Here is a 24,481-nt window from a genome sequence, read left to right as displayed (position 1 = left end):
TTTTTCCATTGATTTGAGACAGAGATAGAGGAAGTGGGGTGGGGGAGAGAGAGAGGAGCATCAACTCATTGTTCTGTTTAGTTCCATTTAGTTGTGTACTCATTGATTGCTTCTCATACGTGCTATGGCTGGGTGTTGAACCCTGGACCTCTGACCTGCCAGGTCGATAGTACACTGAGCCACCCAGCCAGGACCCTTTAGCCTCTTTGTTTTTAAAGTAAACTTTACAACTGTATCTCATTCATTGTGTTGCTCTGCATTTTTGCTAAATTAAATAATCCACTCAACAAATGTTTATGGAACATTTATTGTGTGCTTCTAAGAGTCAAGGTAATAGGCTTAGAAATCCTTAAAAGCTTTACATGACTTAGTCTCTAATGCTAGCCTGGACCATTTCCTTAATTAGTCTAAATTTAGTAGAGTTTGTTTTCCTTGCTATTTATTCATCCAGGAATGGACTCGGGCAATCTGTCTTGCCTGTCTCTCCCTCTCCCACACCACTCTCCTTTCCGCACAATGCTTGAGTCCTCCTCTCTGAGCTGCATACTCGCCACATGATCATTTAGCTTCCAGTACCTATATCTGCAGGGAACTCACAATCTTTAGAGACTATTTTATTTTCAGAGAGCCCTAATCATGAAAATTTTCCTTCTTATACTCCACTAGCTATTTTAGTTTCTGTTTCCTTGGGCTCCGTGGAACAAGTCTGATCTTTTATGTACTAGATACCCTAAACACATTTGAAGTTGCCTTATCCCCAGGTGAGACCTTCTCAGGCACTTCAGTTATTTCTTGGACGACCAGTTTGCTGAATGCGATTATGGTTTTGAGGCCTCTGGCAGTGCTCCTTGGAGTATATTTCAGTTTGTCAGTGTCATCTTAAATATGGCATCTGGAGCAGAAAATAGATTACATGCATCTAACACTGACAGTTTTCTGTCATTTACCTTGTTCTGGACACTGTATTAGTACAAGAAAAAATAGGCTCTTTGGATACCTGTGTTGTACTGTTTACAAACTTAATGTCCGGTATTTGTTTTTCATCTAAAAGGATTGGACATTTAGAATTATGAGTTGTTTTTTTTTTAAAAAAAAAAACTTTCTTCACTTTCCCCCTCACCTGGGTCTGTCAAGTTTTTTATGTTCATTAATTAATAAAAGTTTATGTATTTTTAAATAAATTTTTTAAAGATTCTCCTCTGCATTGATTGCCACATTTTAGGTATTCTTCACATCAGAAAATTTGGAATATACAAATACATTTTTTAAAAGGATGTCTTCCCTTGCTTGGTGTATTCTTAAAGTCTAGGAGCAAAGAGAGAATTAACTTTGGATACATCTAATTGATAATGTGTGAATTTGTTAGAGAAAATGAAGAAAAGAGACTGTGTGGTGTCCTATCAGTTGAAATTTGGCAGAGGTGAAGGGAATAGAAACTCGGCTCACATGTTGTCCTGAGTGGGTAGGAACCTGTGTTAATAGAATTCCTACTCAAGGTTGGAGGGAGGGAGACAATTAACACATTATTGTTGATGCTGATGGCCTCACAATGGAAATAATTTGCTTGTTTTTTTCAGTGTTAATTGCTGATTTGCTGATTTACATACCAGCAGTGGTTTTGTATTGTTGTTTAAAAGAAATGTCAACTAAGAAAAAAGTAAGTTTTAAAGCAACCTAACATTTCATCTCTGGAATATTTTATTAGCTTAACTATTGAGTGTAGAGTTTAAGGAAGCCATGTCTTTGAAAATAGATAATAATAGGGAATAGTATATCTCTGTCAATTAATTTTCACTTAGAAAACATCAAGTTACCTTAATTATTTAATGCCTAACTGTGGTAATAAGATACACTAAAGTCTAGAAGTTACATACTGTTGATTTACACAGCATGTTGAATTTTAAAAAAATTATTAATTTTAGTGAGAAAGGAAGGGAGAGAGACAGAAGCATTGATCTGTTTCTGTATGTGCCCTGACTGGGGATTGAACCAGCAGCAACCTTTGCACATCAGGAAGATACTCTAACCAGGGGTAGTCAACCTTTTCATACCTACTGCCCACTTTTGTATCTCTGTTAGTAGTAAAATTTTCTAACTGCCTACCGATTCCACAGTAATGGTGATTTATAAAGTAGGGAAGTAACTTTACTTTATAAAATTTATAAAGCAGAGTTACAGCAAATTAAAGCATATAATAATAATTACTTACCAAGTATTTCTGTTGGATTTTTGCTAAGTTTGACAGAATAAATCTTTATAAAACAACTTACTATAGTTAAATCTATCTTTTTATTTATACTTTGGTTGCTCTGTTACCGCCCACCATGAAAGCTGGAACGCCCACTAGTGGGCGGTAGGGACCAGGTAGACTACCACTGCAACCAGCTGAGCTGTCGGGCCAGGGCTTGAATTTACTGTTTAACTGGTAAATCTAAATTTTCAGTTGCTTATAAAAATGAACTGAGAGGCATTTTGAAAAGTTGCTATATAGTCTCATTGTCACAGTTTACAAATAAATACTCTTTTTAGTGACTGTCTTTTCTTTTTAGTATTTTTTTTTCTTTTTAACTTATAAAGATTTTATTTATTGATTTTAGAGAGAGGAAAAAGGAAAAGAAATGCAGGGGCAGGGTGGTAGGAGAGGACAGCATCAACTTATAGTTTCTTTGCATATGTGCCTTGATCAGGTAAGCCCAGGGTTTTTAACTGGTGACCTCAACATCCTAGGTCGATGCTGTATTCACTGCACCACCAGTAGTCAAGCATCTTTTTGGTGATTTTATATAGGTTAATCATTAGATAAACTTCTTTATATCTAAAACTGCTTTCTCTGACAAATACCTTTTAGTGATTTTATTTTACTAAAGTATTCTACCCAGGAAGTATCACCTCCATGAAAACTGTAGTTTTTAAAGAATTGTTTTATAAAAATGCATTTTTGTTTTGATAACTAGAAGGTAAGAATGGGAGCATTTGCTATTGTGTTAAATGATAGTACACTTTTACCCTGTTTGATTCAATAACATTATTTTCTTAGTTCACAATATTTTTCCTTCCAGGTTGCTAATGCATTATGCATATTGCTGTATCCAGGCCTTATTCTTATTGACTATGGACATTTTCAGTATCCTTTGCTAACTAAGAAATAAAGTCAGATGCATAGATATTATGAGATCTAGGCTCAATTTGTATAATGTTATCATTCAATAATATCTTATTTGCTATGGTACTGGCTTGAATAAACTTTTCACAATGATATGTAAGATCCTCTTCACAAAGCTTTTACTTAAATGGTAGATTTAAAAGTAGAACTGTTTTTTCATACCCTTTTGGCATGGTACCTCATAGCTCTTCTGAGGTGTTGGTAAAAGGGTGCCCAGTGCGGTTATATCCTCCTAATTTGAAAAAAGTGTAACATACTTTCTGTCTTGAACTGTTATCTGACACTGACAGGAAAAACAATGTAGGAGTTTTCTGAGTCTTAAAACAATTATTTCTCTAACAGTGGTAACTGGAGGTTTCAGGAAACTGAAACTCAATAATTAAAATTTATGGTGTAATTTTAATGCCTAAAGTAAGGAACATTCAGATAAGTAAATCTTAGAGAAAAGGTGATAAAATCTGTACGTGGCTCTCCAATTTGTCTTCTAATATATTCAATGTTACTGTCTGTCTCAAAGGGAAAAAAGAAGACATAATTCACAGCAACATGATTGTTTAACTAATAATTTTTCCTTTGGATGCCAATCCATTTTAGTTGTAATAAAATCAGTATATGTATCTGTCAAAGGATTTGCAAGATATTCAAATCTGTAGTTGTTTTTACCATATTTTTTAATCTGTCCACATTTCTAATTGAGCTTTTTTATTTGGGGGGGCACTGTGGGATCAAGGCTATCAAATATAAAATACTGATATAAAGAAAAGAGAAAAATGTTGTTTAGAAGATTTATTTATTTATTTGTATTTTTCTGAAGTTAGAAGCGGGGAGGCAGTCAGATGGACTCCCACATGTTCTCGACTGGGATCCACCTGGCACGCCCACCAGGGGGCTATGCTCTGCCCATCTGGGGCATTGCTCCACTGAGGCCAGAGCCATTCTAGCACCTGAGGAGGAGGCCATGGAGCCATCCTCAGCACCCGGGCCAACTTTGCTCCAATGGAGCCTTGGCTGTGGGAGGGGAAGAGAGAGACAGAGAGGAAGGAGGGGGGGAAGGGTGGAGCAGAAGCAGATGGGCGCTTCTCCTGTGTGTCCTGACCAGGAATTGAACCCTGGACTTCCACACACATGACCAATGCTCTACCGCTTAGCCAACCAGCCAGGGCCGTTTAGAAGATTTTTAAAGCTATATTTACTTAGAAATAGAACACCAATACAGAAAAGTGCATTCAATGTAAGCATGCAGTTTAGTGAATTGGCAAACTATAATCTGTGTCATTAAATAGAACACTGCCAGATCCCAACACTGCACTTGCACACCTCCCAAGTGTGCAGGTACATGCTTCTCTCTCCTAAGGTGGCCAAGTGGTGGTACCTTAGGCACTTGGTCCTAAGGTAGTTTAGTTTTCCCCTTTTGAACTTTGTATAAAAGAAGACAACACACTAGGTATTTCTTTGTGTTTGGTGTTTTGGGTTCAGTGTTTTGTTTGTGAGTGTTATTCATGTAGTTGTATGTAGCTGCAGCTTGTTCACTTACGTTGCTTTATAATATTCCATTGCAAGAAAACTCATAATTCTATCACTGGAAGACATTTGGACACAGGTTTTGGCTGTGATGAATATGCTGTTATGAATGTTCTTGTAAATGTCTCTGTGCACATGTAAATATATATTTTAGAGTGAAATTGCTGTGTTACAGGGTGTGCACATGTTTGATTTTAGAGATTCCGAATGCTCGTTAAGCCTGGTATACCAATTAACGCTTCCATTAGCAATGATGTAGGTGCTCATCTTCACCAGTTGTCATTCATTTTCATTTTAACATTCTGGTACATTTGTAGTGGTATCTCCTCTTTGATTTGATTCAAACTCTTGAAGATTTTGGGATTATGCCAGTTTATAATGACACATTTTTTAACCACTATGTACTTTACTTTTCTCATTTGTAAACTTGGTATAATAGTTACCATTAATTTGTAAACATTTTGAGAGTGAAATGAATTATTAATTTGTAAAGCATTTAGAGCCGAACCTGGGAATACTAAGTACTATTTAAGTACTGTATTTATTGCTATTACTCTTCTGTTGTTACTGCTGTTGCTGTTGTCATAACTATTTCTTATAGGGGGCTCTGAAATTTTATAATTTGCTGAGGCATAGGTGTTTTTTAATTTTTTAAATTTATTTATTTTTTTACTTCCCTCATCATCGCATGCATAGGTGTTTCTGACAGTTGTTTTGGATACTCTGGGTCATTCATTTTGAAGACTCATGTTTTTCAGTTCTGGAAAATACTCTCATGTTAATTCTTTGATAATTTTCTCACTTCATTTATTGAGTTTAGTAGATGTTAGGTCTTCCATCTACATCTTGAGCATCTTTTTGTCTTTTTATGGTTTGGAAGATTATCTTTTTCTCCAACACTTCTATTAAATTTTGTTTGTTTTGTTAAGCATATCTTAAATTTCAATTTACTTTTTTTTTTTTACTTACTGTTTTCTGAATTATTTCCATTTTTCTAGGGTCAATTTTTTCCCCCTTTTCCTTTTGGTCTTAGGTTTTTCTTCAGTGCCTGTTTGATCCCAGAGTATGTATTCTTATTTCAGAGTAAGACAAGAAAAAGCTGTATGAGAGCTCCTTATTTATTTGACCCAGCATAGGTTAAGTGGACAAGGAGCTGGCCTGTACACTTTGAGATCCTTACATTTCAGAGTGTGGAAGGTTTTACACTATAGTGGTAACTTCTCCACTAGCTGTCCCAGATGGCCTAATCCATTTGTTAGGAGAAATAGTCCTTCTTTTGTTGCCGGGAGGGAGGGTGTCAATGGCTTGGCTGCCAGATAATCTTTGCACAGGAGTGAGGTGGGATTTGATTTCTGCATCTAGGAATTTTCAGTTAATCTTCTTGTTTTCTTTTCACAATATTACTCCAGCCCTCTAGCCTACTTGGTGTTTCTGGAGTTCTCTAGGGGCTTGCAGGGTAGTTTGGTTCCTTGCTTGTCTAAGCTTCCTCTGTGCTGTGGCCTCTTCCATCCTATTCTATGTTACCATCTTTTTGTCCCCTTTCTGCCTTCTAGAAGTGTGTTCAAAACTTGATCTGTTGTAAGCCATCTTCCTGTTCTCTTTATGGCTGTGAATTTATATTAATCATATTAAGGGGGTCTAGGTAAGGAGAAGAGGCAAACATGAGTGCTCACTCAGCTCACCATTTTGGACTAAAAATTTGTGATGTTTTAAAATAGCAATGTCATTAGTTTATAATTAAACATATTAATCATATATACATATAAATTTGTACTGATGCATATTATAAAGTATAGTGATATCAGTAAATTTTGTGTTTTTTAAAAATTTTCAAAGCATTCTTTTATTCTCTATATTTTGTTATGTTATAGTAATAACTGTGAAAAAGTCTAGCAAAAACAAAGCTACATTAACTAGTTAGAATTATTTTAAAGCTAAACAAATCAGTTGCTCTCCTTACCAGTAGATTTAATATATTTGAGGTCATTATTTATAATTTCAAATGTTTATTGAATGTTTCCAAATAGCATAGTTATTATTTTAGAATTGTATAAGAAACACACTCCATAAAATGCAAAATCGGTCTCTTTTAATTATTGAGATCATTTCCTTGACAGAGGAACAGATACAATTCTGTGAGTCTTGGCTTTGCTTTGTGGGGTGTTCTTGGAGTATCCTGTCACTGGGACCTACTGGGATCACTGGCGTTTTGCTTAGCTATAAATTACAAACAGATGGAACTTTACCACTCCTTGCCATTTTTTTGCTTTTTACTTGGCAAGTGTTTTCAAAAAGGCCTCAAAGGAAAAGGGTGAGTGGCTTTTAAACACCAGACTTTTAAAAATCACTTCAGAGAATGTATTTGGCATCCTTACCTGGAGGAAGGTGGTCTTTCACATTGCCTTTGGTGATTTCTTATTACTGCGTTGGCTATGAGGTGAGTGGAGAGAGAGATTGTGTCATGTTCTGTATTAATTTATTTTAAATCTTCCTAACTAGAAAAATATTTTGATCAGGCTACATTTCCTGGAGGTACTGTGGGTTGGTTTGTTAGAGGGTTGTGGTAGGATTTTATCTCTTTAAAAAGCATGTTAGAATATATACTTATAGAAGTACATCCTGAATTTATTAATACATTTTTCTTCATGGATACACAGGAATATGGCGTCTAAGTTAAATGTTAATTAGGAGGGTGATAGTTTTTTCGTTGGAGAAGTGCAAATCTTAATGGTTTTGAGTAGACTCTGATCTGAGTCGAGTCCCATCTTAAACCTGTATCAATGGCATAGATTTTATGATTACTATACATTTGCATTTATTATATTTAGTGAGATTCAGATTGACTTTTCAGAAGTATTATCCTCTCCTTGTCTCACGGTTGCCTTTGCTCTTGTTCTAGGCTTGTGTTGCTCGTGAAGCTGGCATGCACTGTGGTGGCTGCTTTTCTTCTCTGCTGGCTGCCCTTCTTAACGGACGAGGAGCAAACCCTGCAGGTTCTAAGAAGGCTCTTCCCAGTCGATCGTGGCTTATTTGAGGCATGTTTATCTTTTCTTATTTTTTTTCTGAAGTGAGAAGCACAGGGAGGCAGACAGACCCCTGCATGCGCCCAACTGGGATCCACCAGGCACGCCCACCAGGGGGCGATGCTCTGCCCATCTGGGCTGTTGCTCCGTTGCAACAGGAGTCATTCTAGCGCCTGAGGCAGAGGCCATGGAGCCATCCTCAGTGTCTGGGGCAACTTTGCTCCAGTGGAGCCTTGGCTCGGGAGGGGAAGAGAGAGAGAGATAGAAAGGAGAGGGGGAGGGGTGGAGAAGCAGATGGGCGCCTCTCCTGTGAGCCCTACCTGGGAATCGAACCCGGGACATCCACATGCCAGGCGACACTCTACCACTGTTGAGGCATGTTTAAAAACTCCCCTCTCATTCCTTTCCGTTACTTCCTATGACCTCTGGAACTTCCTGTAGAAGACTTACAGGGAATAGTAACTTCAGCTGCTCTCGGGATCATTCCTTGCTAATTATTTAATCCAGTATAAAACCTCTAGCTCAGCCGGTATTTTCTAGTGCATTATGTGCATAGGTAATATTTAAGCCATCATGAGATCCATATTCAGTTATACATTTCTTCTAATGAAATGGTCCATAATGTGAGGCAGCACGAGAAGTTGCAGCTACAAAGATAACAGCTTAGTAATTTTTTGGTTTACATTCTCTTTTTTTAGTCTTAAGAAATTATTTATTAAACTAATAATCATGTTTGCTTCAGAAGATCTCATAGTTCCTTATGAGATACAGCATATCTCATATCCATAGCAATTTTTAATGAGAATCTTACATTTTACTTCATGCTAGCTTAATCACTCTTGTTAAACTTTTATTACATGGATAACTTGGTGATTTCAATTTAGTTATTAAGCCATTTTTCTGAAACAAAAAGACCTTTGAATAAAGTTAGAGACAACAGATTTATAGATAATTTGCTTCTGAAGGTTTTTAAAATTTATTTATTGATCTTAGTGAGGAAAAAAGGAGAGAGAGAGATAGAAACATCAATCCACTCCTGCATGTGCCCTGACTGGGAATTGAACTGGCAACCTCTATGCTTTGGGATGATGCCCTAACCCCTGGTCAGCAAACTGCAGCTCACAAACCATATGCAGCTCTTTGGCCCCTTGTGTGTGGCTCTTCCACAAAATACCACGTGCGGGCGCTACCTCAATAAGGAATGTTCCTACCTATATAGTTTAAGTTTAAAAAATTTGGCTCTCAAAAGAAATTTCAGTCGTTGTACCGTTGATATTTGGCTCTGTTGACCACTGCCTTAACCAAATGAGCTCTCCTGCTAGGGCAATAATTTGCTTTGAATAAACATTTTTTTAAAAAAAGAATTGGAAAGCATATATACCTTTATTTTTTTAATACATAAATTGGATCTGTAAGGGAATGGAACCAGCATTTTGAAAGATGGTTTGGTTTTGTGAAGGAACAGGAGTGTGTGACTTGTATGTCGATGGAGATGCTGCTGCTGCTGATACAATCATAAACACTGTTATCACCACCTACTGGGTGCCAGAGACCTCACAGGTGCTTTTATTTGATCCTTCCCATACCGTGAGGTAGCTATCATGTTATACCCCACTATACAGATCAGAAAACTGAGGTCATGTTGCCAGCATGTGGCAGAGCTGTGATTTGAACTTTGAAAATTGTGCTTGTAACTGCTTTATATTTTTCTAACCTTAATACTTATATAGAGAAAAGTTTAATACTCCCTGTAAGCTGCCTGGTTCTTTGCCTTGCCTTCCATTTCAGAAATGGCATTTACCGTGATAACTATAAAAATAAGTGTCATATGTGTTCGATGGTGTTGCTGGTCACCTCCATGCACTTGTTGCTCTCAAAGTCTGAAGCACATTTTCTTTGATCTGACAGGGAAGTAAGATGGCACAGCTGTCAGTGATAGTTCCTTTCTTGATGTTATGCCTACACAGCTGTGAGCAAGCAGCTGTGTAGGGGTGGGTTTCATGAACAGAGAGCTGTAGTTACAAATTTAATTTTGAAAGTGATCCTAGCACAACTGCTAATGTCTTTAAACTTCTTGATTTATTAGTAATTAACTCTTGTCATTGCTAGTAGCTAGGACGTTATATTAGATAATTTCACATGTGTGATAAAACAGGTCACATAATATGTGTTCTACAAATTAGGAAAACAAAATATTTCTAGAAGAATTCCCAAAGATGAGTAACTTCATTATTTTGGGAGAGTGGGCTATTCTTTGAAAAATATGAAGTATTTCTTGAGAACATCTAGATTGTGGTTGGCTTGTAATTTAGATCAACTCCCACTGCAAAAAAATGCATTACTTGGAGAGTTTAATCAACTTAATTATAAAATTGTGAACAAAAGCTTCACATCTCAAAAGTTTATTTAGAGGCTATTGGCTGTGCTTCGTGGTGTTTAATATTTCTTTCAATTACATCAGAATGTAAAACTAACAAATCTTTTTTAAGGATAAAGTAGCCAATATTTGGTGCAGCTTAAGTGTCTTCCTGAAGATCAAGGCTATTTTGCCACATCACATTCAGATAGTAATCAGGTAAGAGACTCCGAGTTTGTATATAGTGGTTTATGTGCGTCTCTCTAAAAGCAGTATGGTAAAATCTTATTTACCTGCATCGTTAGAGAATGAAGTGTTCTGTGCTAGTGAATTTTTCACATGATGTAAATCTGTTCCTCTATATACAACAGAACTCTTTTATTTGAAATATTTTATGTGAAAATCTGCCTGGATTGTTACCTCCTTCCTTGCTTCTTAAACAGGGTATGGTAAACATATTTAATATTATGCTGAAGAGTCATGATTTTCAGTGTTGTATCAGTCAGGGTTCAGCTAGAGAAGAAGAATGGGTTAGAAGATCCTTGTGTGTGTGTCCTTCACGTATGAATTTGCTGTGAGGAATTGGCTCATACAATTGTGGGCGCTGGCTAAGCAAACTGGAAGTCCACAAGGCATTCAGGAGGGAATATTTAAGGAAAAGGAAGAGTGATTCAGATCCAGCTGCTCTTAAGAATCTCTGAGTTTAGGGAAGGCCTGAGCCCTTTCAAAGGGCTTCCAAGTGATTAAATCAGGTGCACCCAAGACTATACTTATTCCTATAGATTAATTTAAATCAACTACTTAGGTACTTTTATTAGATCTGCAATATTTCTCCCCAGCAGCACCAAGATTAGAGTTTGAATGACTGGGTAAATGTGTGTATATGCTACAGAATGGGTGGTGCCTCCCTCTGTCCTTCAGCTCTTTCCACACTGTCCCCTGTGGACCATGTAACAAGGAACTGTAGCTCAGCCTAGCCAAGTTGACACAGCACAAAGCCGCTACAAGTGGGAAGTCAGTTATTGTATTGTGTTATAATCCTTGTTCTCGGGGCTTTTGAGGTCTGTTTGCCATGTACTACTTGGCTCCACGTGGCTCTGCTTATTGAGTTCTTCCCCCTCTGCTCATCAGCCGTCACTAGAAGTTCTAGCATCTTGCGCTCCCTTCCTAACTTGTTGTTTTGATTTACCATGCGTTTGAAAATCAGATAATACACTTCAGTGAAATGAGGGCCAGTGAGATTCTCTTACAAGTACATTTTATGAAGATTCTCTTATGAGTACATTTTATGAATGTTTCTTGTTACAAAGATAGCATTGTTTCTATATACCTGGTTATGTTTTCTTATTTTGAGTCTTTGATAATTGATGGTTAGCTGTCTCTTTGTATCTTTTCTGTAAATGATACTAAATAATAACATAAACAACATTTAATACTGTAATGTTTTGTCTGTATTATCTAATCATGTATATATTAAAGAATATACATATTTCAATGTATGGTTTTTATTTAAACATTATTTAGTCTTAAATTTAAAAAATAAAAATAAACTTTAATGTGAAATCAGTTTAAGTTGATAAGGAATGTGATCCTTGCATTTAAAAAAGTCTTTATTTTAGCTATATACCTCTAAAAAGAAAACAAATATTTTATTTTTCATTTTTTTTTAGCTTTTGTTTTACATTTTTGAGCTTGCTTCCTGCATGTATAAAATTAGTACGTCAGCCCTCTCCCAAAGGATTCAGATTTACTCTGGTAAGTTTCTCATTACTTTAGATACTTAATTCTTGCTGCAACTGATCTTTGAAAAATAGAAATATTTATCTTCTTGCTCTGAACAGGATTTATTGGATTGAGACATTCGTTATATTTGAAGAACAATTATTGTCTGACATGCATAGGTGTTGTGTTGAGCACTAGATTGAGCAACAACAGTTATTGAAGTTCTGCTCTGTATTAGTCAATGAGGGGCTGCAGAGCAGAAAAGGGGGGTGATAGACACGCTTAGATAATTATGTGATAAAGCAGATGGTATTCAGTTCTTTTGGTGCAGGGTAAGTGCTATGATTGTGTGGGAAAAGGAGAAACTACTTGGGGGCAGATGTTAGCTTCTTAGAGCTTCTTAGATCAAATTGTCTAAGAGCTCGAATGTTGGGTTGAATAAAGAGGAGTTGGATTTGTGTGCAAGAGGAGCCAAAAACGTTTTTTAAGCAGGGGAGGGGACAGATTTCTGTTTTAGAAAGATGACCTGTGTCAGTTTGAAGATGCATTGGTTCTGTCTCCTATGGTTTAGGGTTTCTCTGAGTGAGTTTACAAATGCCTTCAGGTTGTAGTTCTGTGGTAGTTAAAATTTTGCTCCTATGTACCTTGACCTATAAAATGACATTTAAAAATATCTTTTAATATGTTGGAAAATTTTAGTTTATGAAAACAGTAAGTCAGTGGACTTTATAATGGGACATTTTAGAAATTAGGGTTTCAATTCTGGGACTGCCACGAACATACAGTGCATTCCAAAAGCAGTCAGAACATAGCATACTGGTGAATACCAGTATTTAAATGTAAAAAAGATAGTTTCATGTTCTTCCTTTTGATTACCTTTTTATTGACAGTTTCTGTTGTTTTGTTCTGTAAATGAACTCTGAGCACACTAAGTCATCTACAGTTAATATTCTATAGGAGTTTTAGAACAGGAGGGATATAGTTAGTAATGCTCTGATGTCTTCAATAGGCCTAACTTGAAATATTGCAAGCTTATAAAAGACTATGCTATTTTTCCAGGAAATAGCATACTAAGTAAAGGTATATTTAAAGATAATGGAATAGAATTTCAGAGTTTGATTCACTGTGACAGTGCTAGAGATGATTACTTTTAGGGATTATAAGCCAGGAAAAAAACATTTTCCTTCTTTGAATTTCCTAGTTTTATTCTGTTTGCTATGCTTTAATACAAACCACGGTGTTAAAACAACTAAAAAAGACATTAATGATTTTGTTATTTTTGTTGGTAATGTTTTAAATTCTTGTCAAATACTTCTGAGAGCTTTAGAGACATTTCTCATTTTAATTATTTTAAAGTGGTTTCCTTTCAGTGAAGATTGAATTGTTCTCAATTCAGTTCTCAGTATAAGTCTGTAATCGAAGTAATTGATAGTATGGATACTAATATATTTCTAGGAGCAAAATGATTATATTTATGCATTGTATGTATGCATTGAGTGCTGTCTCTGTTGGATCCTTTTCCAGGTACTGACATGTAAGTGACTGACAGCTAACATCCCTGCTTTCTTCATTGGGGCCTTCCCTCCTAGTGGCAGAAGAATTACAATAAACAAAAATTAGTTAGCAAGAAAACATCTGGGAGTCATGGGGGCTATGAAGAAAGTAGTGCTGTGTGAAAAGTGCTGGTGGGGCTTGGTTAGGGGCACTGCTTTAGCTTTAGTAAGGGAAGGCCTTTTAAGGCAGCGGTTCTCAACCTGTGGGTCGCGACCCCTGTGGGGGTCGAACGACCAAAACACAGGGGTCGCCTATTATTGTACATTTTAAAATAAAATATGTATTTCCGATGGCTTTAGGTAAAATATGTATTTCCGATGGCTTTAGGCGACCGACCCCTGTGTTTTTGTCGTTCTACCCCCGCCAGGGTCGCGACCCACAGGTTGAGAACTGCTGTTTTAAGGGAAGTGAAAACGTGCCTACAACTGAATGGCTGGGCAGAAAGAGCCAATCACAGTATCTGGGCTCAGACTTAATAAAAGCGAGTTTTTCTTCAAGGCTGGGACACACTGGCGTGTTTGAGGCAGAAAGGTACAGGAATGAAATGCTAGTGCGCAGTGAGGGAGCGAGACTGCAAGAGGAAGGCAGGACCCAGATAAAGTAGGAGTGTGGATTTTATTCCTAGTGAAGCAATTGAAGGATTTTAAACAAGGAAATTTACATGGCCTGACATCGTGGCTGAGTGGAGAATGGATTGGAAACGTGTTACCGATTAGGAGGTAATTGTGGTGTTTGGGGAGAAAGATGGGAGCGGCTCAGAGCACCCTTCTCCCACCGTCAGCAGAGGGTGTGGAGGGGACTGGGCAGATACTGCGTTCAGGAGAGGTGTAAGCAGTGGTGCGGTTCAACCAGTTTGCACTGGTTTGGTAGAACCACTACCTAATGTTTTGTTGAGTTCAGTGAACCGATGTTAAAATGGCACTTGTAATTACGGTTCTCTCTAAGGTGGGGGCCTGGGCAGCCGCCCAATGTGGAAATCACAGCTATACATTCTTAACTCTTTTGTAACATTCATCTGTGCAACCGTGTATTCTAAGCACCCCTAGTGATGTTCATACTGTCCATAGGTGAAAAAAATTGCAAATGAGGACACCAATCAAGAAGTAATATAGAAATACCTTAAATAATATTGTTTTTTGTCAGGTATTATTTAATATTTTTTTATTAATATTTTAAAACTTTCTTATAACAATCTAGTTTTGTGTACCTCTTTTATTGTTCTTAAGTATTAAATGCATAAAATAATAAACTACCTTTTGGTATATCATCTTCTTATACTTAAAATGGTCATTAGGGCAGGGAACTGGTTGTTAAATTATTTGAATCCACCACTGGGCGTAGATAGAACTTGCTGATGGATTGGATGTATAGCATGTACAAACTAGTGACCCACATATTTTGCTTGAACAACTAGATTAGATGTATACAGATAGATGCCTAATATTCAGAATATAAACTTATGAAAACAGACCTAAGGAATTGTTTATTTAAAACACCAAATCACAAAATTACTACTTTATAAAACATTTAATATATAATATTTTATTGAAGCGTACACTTTATCTTTCCTTTAAAATTGAATTTATTGGGGTAACACTGGTTAATAATAGTATATACTTTTACAGGCGTACAAGATTTTTTTTTTTTTTTTTTACAGAGACAGAGAGAGGGATAGACAGGGACAGACAGACAGGAACAGAGAGATGAGAAGCATCAATCATTAGTTTTCATTGCGACACCTTAGTTCATTGATTGCTTTCTCATATGTGCCTTGACTGTGGGCCTTTAGCAAACCAAGTAACCCCTTGCTGGAGTCAGCAACCTTGGGTTCAAGCTGATGAGCTTTGCTCAAACCAGATGAACCTGCGTTCAAGCTGGCAACCTCAGGGTCTTGAACCTGGGTCCTCAGCATCCCAGTCCGACGCTCTAACCGCTGCGCAACCGCCTGGTCAGGCCAAGGTTATAATTTAACATCTGTTACTCGATTGTGCGCTCACCACCCAAAGTCTAGCATCCCTCTGTTACTTTGTATTTGATACCTTGTATCGACTTCACCCTCTTCCCACCCTTTCCCCTCTGGTAACCACCATTCTGTTTTCTGTGTCTGTGAGTTTGTCTTCTTAGTTCATTTGTTACATTTTGTTTTATATTCCACATGAGTGATATCATATGTATTATATGAATGAAATGATTATAAAACATTTAAAATATTTTGTTGAAATGTACATGTTTTAATGACAATGAAAGAGATTTGTTTTGCCAGTTTTAGATTTTTATCTTCTTGTGCTCCATTCTTTTTAATTTAAGAGATCTCAAGGGTGGATGAGGGTATGATTGTTTTGTCTGATGTATTTAGTAGTTTTGTTTATTAATAACTTAAGTCTCAATGAACTTAGTTTAGATGGTTAAATGCAGTGTTACAATATTTTTCCCCCAAAATATTTTTATTCCATAATTGAATAAAATATTATGCATATTAATGTTGTATAAATATTTTTCTTCTAGATAGAAGCTACATTAAACTTTAAAGTTTTACTTGAAATTATTTTTATTCAGATTCATAATTAAATTGCAATTATATTTTATAAGTTGTTATATCTCATTTCTCCCTTTTTTTTTAAAGGTTATCTGTGCACTATCATTCTTTTTATTTTCTTTCCAAGTACATGAAAAGTCCATTCTCTTGGTATCATTGTAAGTAAAAATGTTTCAAGTGTTTTATTTGTTATTTATTATGTATTTATAATATATAAATTTATTACGTGGATATAATTACCTACGTGCAAGACGCAACTACACAGATGGTATATAGTTGCATAAACATTTCTTAAATTATATTTTTCAGAATGATCTTTTTTACAATTTTACTACTTTATATTTTAAACTGAAAACATTTCATAGAACTATTATCGACATACTTATTCCTGTTTTTTCATATATATTTTCTATATGCTAATAAAAAATGTCCAAAGAGGTTTTCCTCAAAGCGGACCTGTTTGTCATCTCTGCCTTTCTTGTTTCCATATCTATTCAATAGCCTTGCTCTCTACATTCACCTTCGTGTGTTGCCTCCTGTTTCTTTTGTCAGAAGCTTTCGTTAGACCCTATTGGCAATCTGTAACCAGAGTACTTTGTTCTAGGAACATTAAATTTTTTTCCTACTCTTCATAGAAATTGGGTGACAGTTGGAGTTATATTATCCCAATATCAAAGTCGTATTTGCCTAGAATACATTGGAATACTTGAATCCCAACCCACAACCACTCTACCCCTTACCTATTCACCTGGTTCCTGTGAGAGATGAAGTAGAGAGTGACCAATGACAAGTGGAAGGTGGACCTTTGGACCGAAAGCTCAGTGTATTGCATATAGCTTTATAGTAAGCTGGGCTGGCCTAGGTGGAAGGCTGCTTTAATCTGAACAAAATGGTCTCATATCACTGCATTCTGGTGGACAGGTTGATTTCATCCTCCAAAATCTAAACCTGAGTCATTGACCCTAGTGCCAAAGGACAGAACTATGGATATGTACTGCTTACAAACATGTATATTTTCCTGTAGAAAGGCAGCCCATTCAGTGACCTGTAATTTGACCATTCAGATTAGCTCTTGGGCTCTGAATAACTAGATAATAACTGTAAGTGTTTTTCAACTATTTCACAGTAGAAGATGTTATTATTTCCATTACACGTAAGAAAAAAGGTTAAATTAATCATTTGTTCAAGGACATACAGTAAACAAGTGGCAGAGATGAGACTGGGACTTGGTTTTTCTGGCTAGCCCCCTTCTTGAGCATTGTTGCCACAGTTGAATCCAGGTGATGATGGGACTAGGGGTTGGTGGTAAGGAGGTCACCAAGTTTGCATTTACGACCCTAAACAGCTCTTTGGTAAAGTCAGTGGCTCCCTTGATTAGCATTACACTTCCTGTTCCTATAGTATGGCTCTTTTTATGTAGCCTTTTCCTGTTGGTTTTTTCTCTTTCCCTTTATTCTATCACTGTAAACTTGTTTCCCTTGATAGTGCTTGTTTGCCTCTGTTGTCCTCTCTTCAGTGGCAGATGATGAACTTGTCTGTTACAACTTCAGTTTTTAACTTAGCGGAGTAATATGTAACCTGGAGGATCATAAAGAAGAAGTTTGGAAACCACTATACTGGGAATTCGAAATTTATTTTGTATTTACCAATATGATGAAATATGTGGAGCCGCTCTTTTTTCTGTTTAGATCTGTTTATCTGATCCTTTTTTTGAGCTACTGTTTGTATGCCAGAGAAAAAATATTCCATCGGTAGACTGAATTCTGGAAGAAGTGCTTTTCCAATTATGAGTTGACACCTTCCCATTCAGTTTGAATAGTTTAAAAAAGTGAATCAGGCCTGACCAGGCATAGGCACAGAGGATAGAGTTCGAACTGGGATGTTGAGGACCCAGGTTCAAAACAAGATTAGCAGCTTGAGCACGGGCTTACCAGCTTGAGTGTCGGATCACAGACATGACCTCATGGTCGCTGGCTTCAGTCCAATATCACTGGCTCAAGCAAGGGGTCACTGGCTCAGCGGAAGCCTCCTGGTCAAGGCACATAAGAGAAAGCAATCAATGAACAACTAAGGTGCTGCAACTATGAGTTGATGCTGTCATCGCTTTCCCTTCCTATCTGTTCTTCTCTCTCTAAAAAAAAAAAAATCAGTAGTCTATATGAAGACCTTGCTGGCTGTTTTTTTGTTTTGTTTTGTTTTAGCTACCCTGAAAATAAGACATAAAATGTGTTTATATTTTTATAAGTAAAAATTGAAATTATATTCTATAAGATTAAAGTATTATTTTCTTTATTATTTTAGACCTGTCTGCTTAGTTTTAAGCGAAATTCCTTTTATGTCAACTTGGTTTTTACTTGTGTCAACATTTAGGTGAGTCAAACCAATTTCCATATAATATTTTCAGTATAGTTCCTAGAAACTCATTTAAAACATTTTTATAAAGTGATTATATTTTAATTGACAATTCTCGATTTTTTTTTCTATTTTTCTTTACAGCATGCTACCTCTTCTGTTGAAGGATGACCTCCTAATGCCCACAATTGTGACAACGATGGCATTTTTTATAGCTTGTGCAACTTCCTTTTCAATATTTGAAAAGACTTCAGAAGAGGAGTTACAGTTGAAATCTTTTTCCATTTCCGTTAGGAAATATCTTCCATGTTTTACATTTCTTCCCAGAGTTATACAAAATTTGGTAAGTTGTTTGGTTTTTAAGTAATGGTACTTAGCTTATGCCAATACCACATTGTCTCAATGACTATAGCTTTGTAGTTAAGTTTTAAAATTGAAAATGTGAGTTCTCCAACTTTGTTCTTTTTCAAGATTGTTTTAGCTTTCTTGCTTTCTTTCTTTTTTTTAAAGATTTTATTTATTGACTTTAAAGAGAAGAGAGAGAGGAAGAGGGGGGGAGCAGGAAGCATCAACTTGCAGCAGCTGCTTCTTGTATGTGCCTTGACCGGGCAGCCTGGGGCTTCGAACTGGTGACCTCAGCACTCCAGGTCAACACTGTGTCCACTGCGCCACCACAGTCAGGCTGTTTTTAGCTTTCTATGTCTCTATTCTATTTCCACAGCTCATTATTATCTTTAGGATCAGCTCATTATTTTCTCCATAAACCCAGCTGAGATTTTGATAGGGTTTGCTTTCAATCTGTATATCAATTTGTGGAGTATTACTATCTTAAGATTTTGTCATCCAAATCCATGAACAGAGGATATGTTTCCACTTATTTAGATATTTTTCATTTCCTTCTACCATATTCTGTAGTTTTCAGTGTACAAGTCTTATACTTCTTTTGTTAAATGTATTTTTAAATATTTTATTCTTTATACTTTTGTAAATGGGAGTTTTCTTAATTTCATTTTCATAGTGTTCATTGCTACTACTGTATCCAGTTTTGTTTTATTTATTTGTTTGTTTGTTTGTTTGTTTGAGGGAGACAGAGGGACAGACAGGAAGGGAGAGAGATAAGCAGCATCAGTTCTTTGTTGTAGCACCTTAGTTGTTCATTGACTGCTTTTTCAGATGTGCCTTCATCTGGGGTGGGGGGCTCCAGCCAGAGACCTTGGAGTGACCTTGGGCTTCAAGCCAGCGACCTCAGGGTTTCTAACCTGGGTTCTCAGCATCCCAGGCCAATGCTCTATCTATTGCACCACTGCCTGGTCCAGCTAGATGGCCTTTAATTGGTTAGGAAGTTCTTCTATTCCTAGTTTATTGAGTGTTTTTATCATGAAAAGGTATTAGATTGTCATATGCTTTTCATGTAGCTAAGCTAATGTCATGCATTTTCCCTCTCCCTTTATTCTATTAATATGGTATATAGCATTGATTTTTGTATGAACTAACCTTGCATTCTTGGGATATGTCCCACTGATCATGATGTACAATCCTTTTTATATGCCACTGGTTTGGTTTTGTCAGTATTTGACTTTTGCTTCTGTCTTCATAAGGGATGTTGAACTGTAGTTTTCTTATGTTTTATTCTGGTTTGGGAGTAGGGTTAATATTTGCCTCATGGGATAAATTGGAAAATGTTCCACTTCTACTTTTTGAAAGAATTCATGAAGGATTGGTATTGTTTTATATACATTTGGTATAATTCACCAATGAAGCCATCTGTGCCTGGGCCTTTCTTTGGGACTTAAAAACTAATGAAGTCAATTGCCTACTTGTTTTTGGTCTATTTAGACTTTCTGTACTTTTTTTTTCATTGATTTCTGTTTAGAGAGAGGAAAGGTGAAACATTGATTTGTTGTTCCACTTATTTATGCATTCAATGTTGCTTCTTTTCTTTTTTCCTACTGGTTGATTCTTGTATGTGCCCTGACCAGGGATTGAACCTGCAACCTTGCCCTATTGGTTTGATGCGCTAATCAATTAAGCTACCTTTCCAGGGACTTTTTTTTTGAGACAGTTGTAGTGGTATGTCTAAGAATTTGTCCATTTTATCCATGTTATCTAATTTGTTGTCTTTTAGTAGTTCATAGTAGTCTTTTATCATTTGCTTTTATTTTATGTTTCTTTTTAATTTTTTGTTTATTGATATTATCAATTTTAGACAGGGGAGAGAGGTGAGAGAGAGGGAAGGAGGGATGGCGGGAAGGGGAGAAGTGGGAAGCGTCAACTCAGTAGTTGCTTCTCGTATGTGCCTTGACTAGGCAAGCCTGGGATTCGAACCAGCAACCTCAGCATTCCAGGTCAATGCTTCATCCACTGTGTCACCACAGGTGTGGCTCATTTTTATTTTTTATGTATAGTAAAAAGTGTTCTTTTTTTCAATGCTGATTTTGGGAATTTGTACCTTTCCTGTTTATTTCCTTTGGTCAGTCTAGCTAGTTTGTTGGTTTCATTAATCTTTTTATAGAACCAACTTTGGTCATTGATTTTTCTCTATTTTTTATTTCATTGATTTTGGTTCTAATTTTATTATTTCTTATGCTTCCTTTGGGTTTGGTTTATCCTTCTTCAGTTTTGTAAAGGTCAGGTGATTGATTTGAGAGCTTCCATTTTTATGTAAGTATTTAAATCTGTAAATTCCCTCTGCACTGTGTTTAAACAGCACTCCATAAATTTGGTTATGGTTTTGTTTTTTGTTTTTTTTCTGAAGTTGGAAACAGGGAGGCAATCAGACAGACTCCCGCATGCACGCAACTGGGATCCACCCAGCATGCCCACCAGGGGGCGATGCTCTGCCCATCTGGGGCGTTGCTCTGTTGCAACCAGAGCCATTCCAGTGCCTGAGGCAGAGGCCACAGAGCCATCCTCAGCGCCCAGAACAACTTTGCTCCAATGGAGCCTTGACTGCAGGAGGGGAAGAGAGAGACAGAGAGGAAGGAGAGGGGGAGGGGTGGAGAAGCAGATGGGTGCTTCTCCTGTGTGCCCTGGCCGGGAATCGAACCCAGGACTCCTGCACACCAGGCTGACGCTCTACCACTGAGCCAACAGGCCAGGGCTGTTTATGTTTTATTTAGTTAAAAATATAGTCCATTTCTATTCTTTGGTTCATGAATTTAGAAATTTGTTGTTTCTAAACATTCAGGGATTTACCAGATTTCTTCCTGTTTTTGTTTTCTAATATAATCTTGATTATATTAGAACATACTTTGTATTGCTTTATTTTTTAATGTATTGACTTTATGTTAATTTCTCCTGTTTTTGAAGGACATTTTTGCTGGAAATAGAATTATTGTCTTTCTCTTTTATCAACAGGAATTTCCACTCCTGTGCCTTGTGGCCTCCATGTTTTCTGATGCAAAGTCAGCCATTCATCTTATTGAAAACAGCTTTTAAGTGTATTTAGTTTTAGATGCTTATTAGACATCCAAGTGGAGATATAAAGGAGCACTTGGATATATGCATCTGGAGTTTACTGGAGTAGTCTAGGCTGCAGATAGTAATATGAGTCTTTGGCATAGATATTAAAGCCATGTCAGTGAATGAACTCACCCAAGGTGGGAGTATAGATTAAGAAGATTAAGTACTGAGTTCTGGGATAGTACAGTGCTAGAGATAGGGAGTATGAGAAGGAACCAGCAAAGTTGCTGAGGATTAACTAGTGAGGTGGGAAGAAACGAGGAAAAGTATGGTGTCCTGGAAGCCACGTGTTTAAAGGATATGGGAGTGTTCTGCTATTTCAGATGCTGCTGGGAAATCAAATCAGGCAATAAGAACTGAACATTTGACTTAGTGGAGTTTAATATGGATCTCCGACCAGGGCAGTTTCATTGGAGTGATTGGAGTGAAAGCTTAATTGGTCTGAAGTCACTAGTGAGTGGAAGAATTGGATGCACAAATTAGTCAGCTCTTTTGGGAAACTTTGGTGTACATAGAAGAGACAATGGGGGTAACAGATGGGGTTTGTTTAAAAACGGAATTTTAGCATCTTTTAATTCTGATTTAAGTTCATAGTATCACGAATTTTCAATCAGTCTCATATTTCCCAAGTTTAATTTTGATGATTTATTTCACTTCAGAAAATTTCACTTCCCACAAGGCTGACTCGGGGATTTTCCTTTGGAGGATGCTTGCAGCCTCTATGCATGTTTGTACACCTCTTGGCTCCCATGCTTCCCACTTGTCTGTCTGGAATGATCACTGCATTACTCTATTCAGGTCTTACCAGTCTCATCATAATATAGCCACTAACGCATCTTGTAGGGTTCCATTTATGTCCCATCTCCTTCATGAAGTCAGAGTCCCGTTTCTTACTTGCTCTCTACATTCATTTAAGCAGCGTGTGTACTTATGTACTATGTACGTGAGGGATAAAATAAGATATGGCTGCTACTTGCCTTAAAGGACCTCATAGTCTAGAGCTAAACTGTCCAATACAGTAGCCACTAGACACATGTAGAAATTTAAACTCAGCAAAATTAAATACAATAAAAAATTTAGCTCCTCATTTGCAGCAGGCACATTTCAGATGCTCAGTCGTCACCTTTGGTTAGCACCTGCTTGTTTGGAACACACAAGTCCAGAATATTTCCATCACTGCAGAAGGTCTATTGTGCAGTGCACTGGTCTAGAGAACTGACTGCTACATAATTATAATGAATGTAATAATTACTTTTACTCCTTGTTTTAGCATTTAATAAAAGGTGACCTTGTGATTTTAACTAGTTCATGCATTTCCCTAATTAACTCTTTGAGGCCCTAGGACATTTTCTTACATGCTTACTACAGCACTAGCTCATTGAAATAGTTTTCCATTTGAAATAGATAGCTTTTCCATAAATGGGTTCTTAGATTAGCTTAGAATTTTATATCTTGTAGGGACTTAGGGTCCTGGAGCATACTGTGAATTTGACCCTGACTAGCAGTATTATCTGTTCCTGGTAACTTTCTTCAGTGCCTGGTGGTATGAACTATGACAGGGGTTCTCAGGCTTTCACTACACATGGGAGTCACTTGTGGAACTTTAAAAATACTAAGGCCTCCTGAGAAAGCTGGTGTACCTGGTCTGGCATCTGGAGTAGGCACCGAGATATTTAACCCCAGGTGATTCTAACTTGCAGCCTAGGTTGAGATCCTCCATGAAGAGATTGTACCTCCCAACCCTCCCCTTCAGTTCTGATTTACAGCTGTAATGTTACCAGGAAATTTAACTTCTTTTATATTACTTAACAATACTTCTTTTTCCTCCTCAGTTTCGTATGTCCATAATCACTATCGTCCTTCTGACACTGGTGACAGTAACACAGGATCCTCCTCAGAAATTCCCAGACTTGTTTTCTGTATTGGTGTGTTTTGTTTCCTGCCTGAAGTTCCTGTTCTTCTTGGTATACTTTAACATTATAGTCATGTGGGACTCCAAAAGTGGAAGAAGTCAGAAGAAAATCAACTAGCTATGTGAACGGTGCTGAAAGTTTTGTGAATTTTTTTGCTATGTATAGTGATAATTTTGAGAATTATGGACTTATAGGAAAGGAAATGGTGAGACATCATTGTTCTGTATACAAATAAAAGTTTGGGGACCAAAGCTCAATGGAATGGAGGCTTTTATTTTCCAGCTATTGACTGGCCAAGACATAATGGAGTTTTATTAATCTTCGGTTAGTGGGAAAATGAGAAAAAATGTCCTTCATTCCAGTACTTAGGAAATGTACTCTATAATTTGTTGGCTTGAAAAAAATCTGCAAATACATGAGTTTAATGGAGGAATTTAACCCCTTCTGTTGAAAGAAAATTACTAATTTTGATATTTAACTGTAGCTTTCTTTATATTTTTGAATGCAAGTAATGTGTATTTCATTCTTTAGAAACTATATCTCAGGTATTAAACTTGTGATAATCTTTTAAATCAGTGTTTTTTAACACTGTGTATGAAATCAGGGTGGTTACCTCGTACAGACTGGCACCAGTCTGTAGGCCAGCCAGCAGTTGAAAAATAGTTTTAAATTACTAGGAGAAAGCAATTTAAACTGCTTGAAGTTTGAACGTGCTTTATTACATGTGCAAATTTGAATATTTTTTAACAGGGCAGAGATTAAACTGTGTTATTTATTTTCAAGAATGCTAATTTACTTGAATATAATTAAACTATGAATTTTCCTGAATTTAAATGTAATTAGTCTGAGTGAACTCTCTTTATTACTCATGAGCACTAG

At 36.8% G+C, this 24,481-nt stretch overlaps 1 protein-coding gene across 8 annotated transcripts in view; it reads left to right on the top strand.

Moving 5' to 3' along the window:
- The window catches only part of ALG6 (ALG6 alpha-1,3-glucosyltransferase), a 60,674-nt gene that overhangs the window by 24,318 nt on the left and 11,875 nt on the right, over positions 1–24,481 (top strand). For 7 of the 8 annotated variants that reach the window (XM_066268995.1, XM_066268997.1, XM_066268994.1 and 4 more), the window contains 9 exons: positions 1,578–1,657; positions 3,060–3,124; positions 6,810–6,995; positions 7,584–7,719; positions 10,197–10,282; positions 11,734–11,818; positions 15,963–16,033; positions 18,177–18,245; positions 18,372–18,570. In XM_066268995.1, coding sequence (XP_066125092.1) covers positions 1,578–1,657; positions 3,060–3,124; positions 6,810–6,995; positions 7,584–7,719; positions 10,197–10,282; positions 11,734–11,818; positions 15,963–16,033; positions 18,177–18,245; positions 18,372–18,570 — 977 coding nt within the window. Of the gene's footprint in view, positions 1–1,577; positions 1,658–3,059; positions 3,125–6,809; positions 6,996–7,583; positions 7,720–10,196; positions 10,283–11,733; positions 11,819–15,962; positions 16,034–18,176; positions 18,246–18,371; positions 18,571–23,521; positions 24,421–24,481 lie in introns of those variants that run through there. The other variant, XM_066269000.1, reaches the window with a different exon arrangement.

This window comes from Saccopteryx bilineata, chromosome 3, assembly GCF_036850765.1.
Source record: "Saccopteryx bilineata isolate mSacBil1 chromosome 3, mSacBil1_pri_phased_curated, whole genome shotgun sequence".
Taxonomy (NCBI): Eukaryota; Metazoa; Chordata; class Mammalia; order Chiroptera; family Emballonuridae; genus Saccopteryx; species Saccopteryx bilineata.
This window is presented reverse-complemented; position numbering and strand designations above follow the sequence as displayed.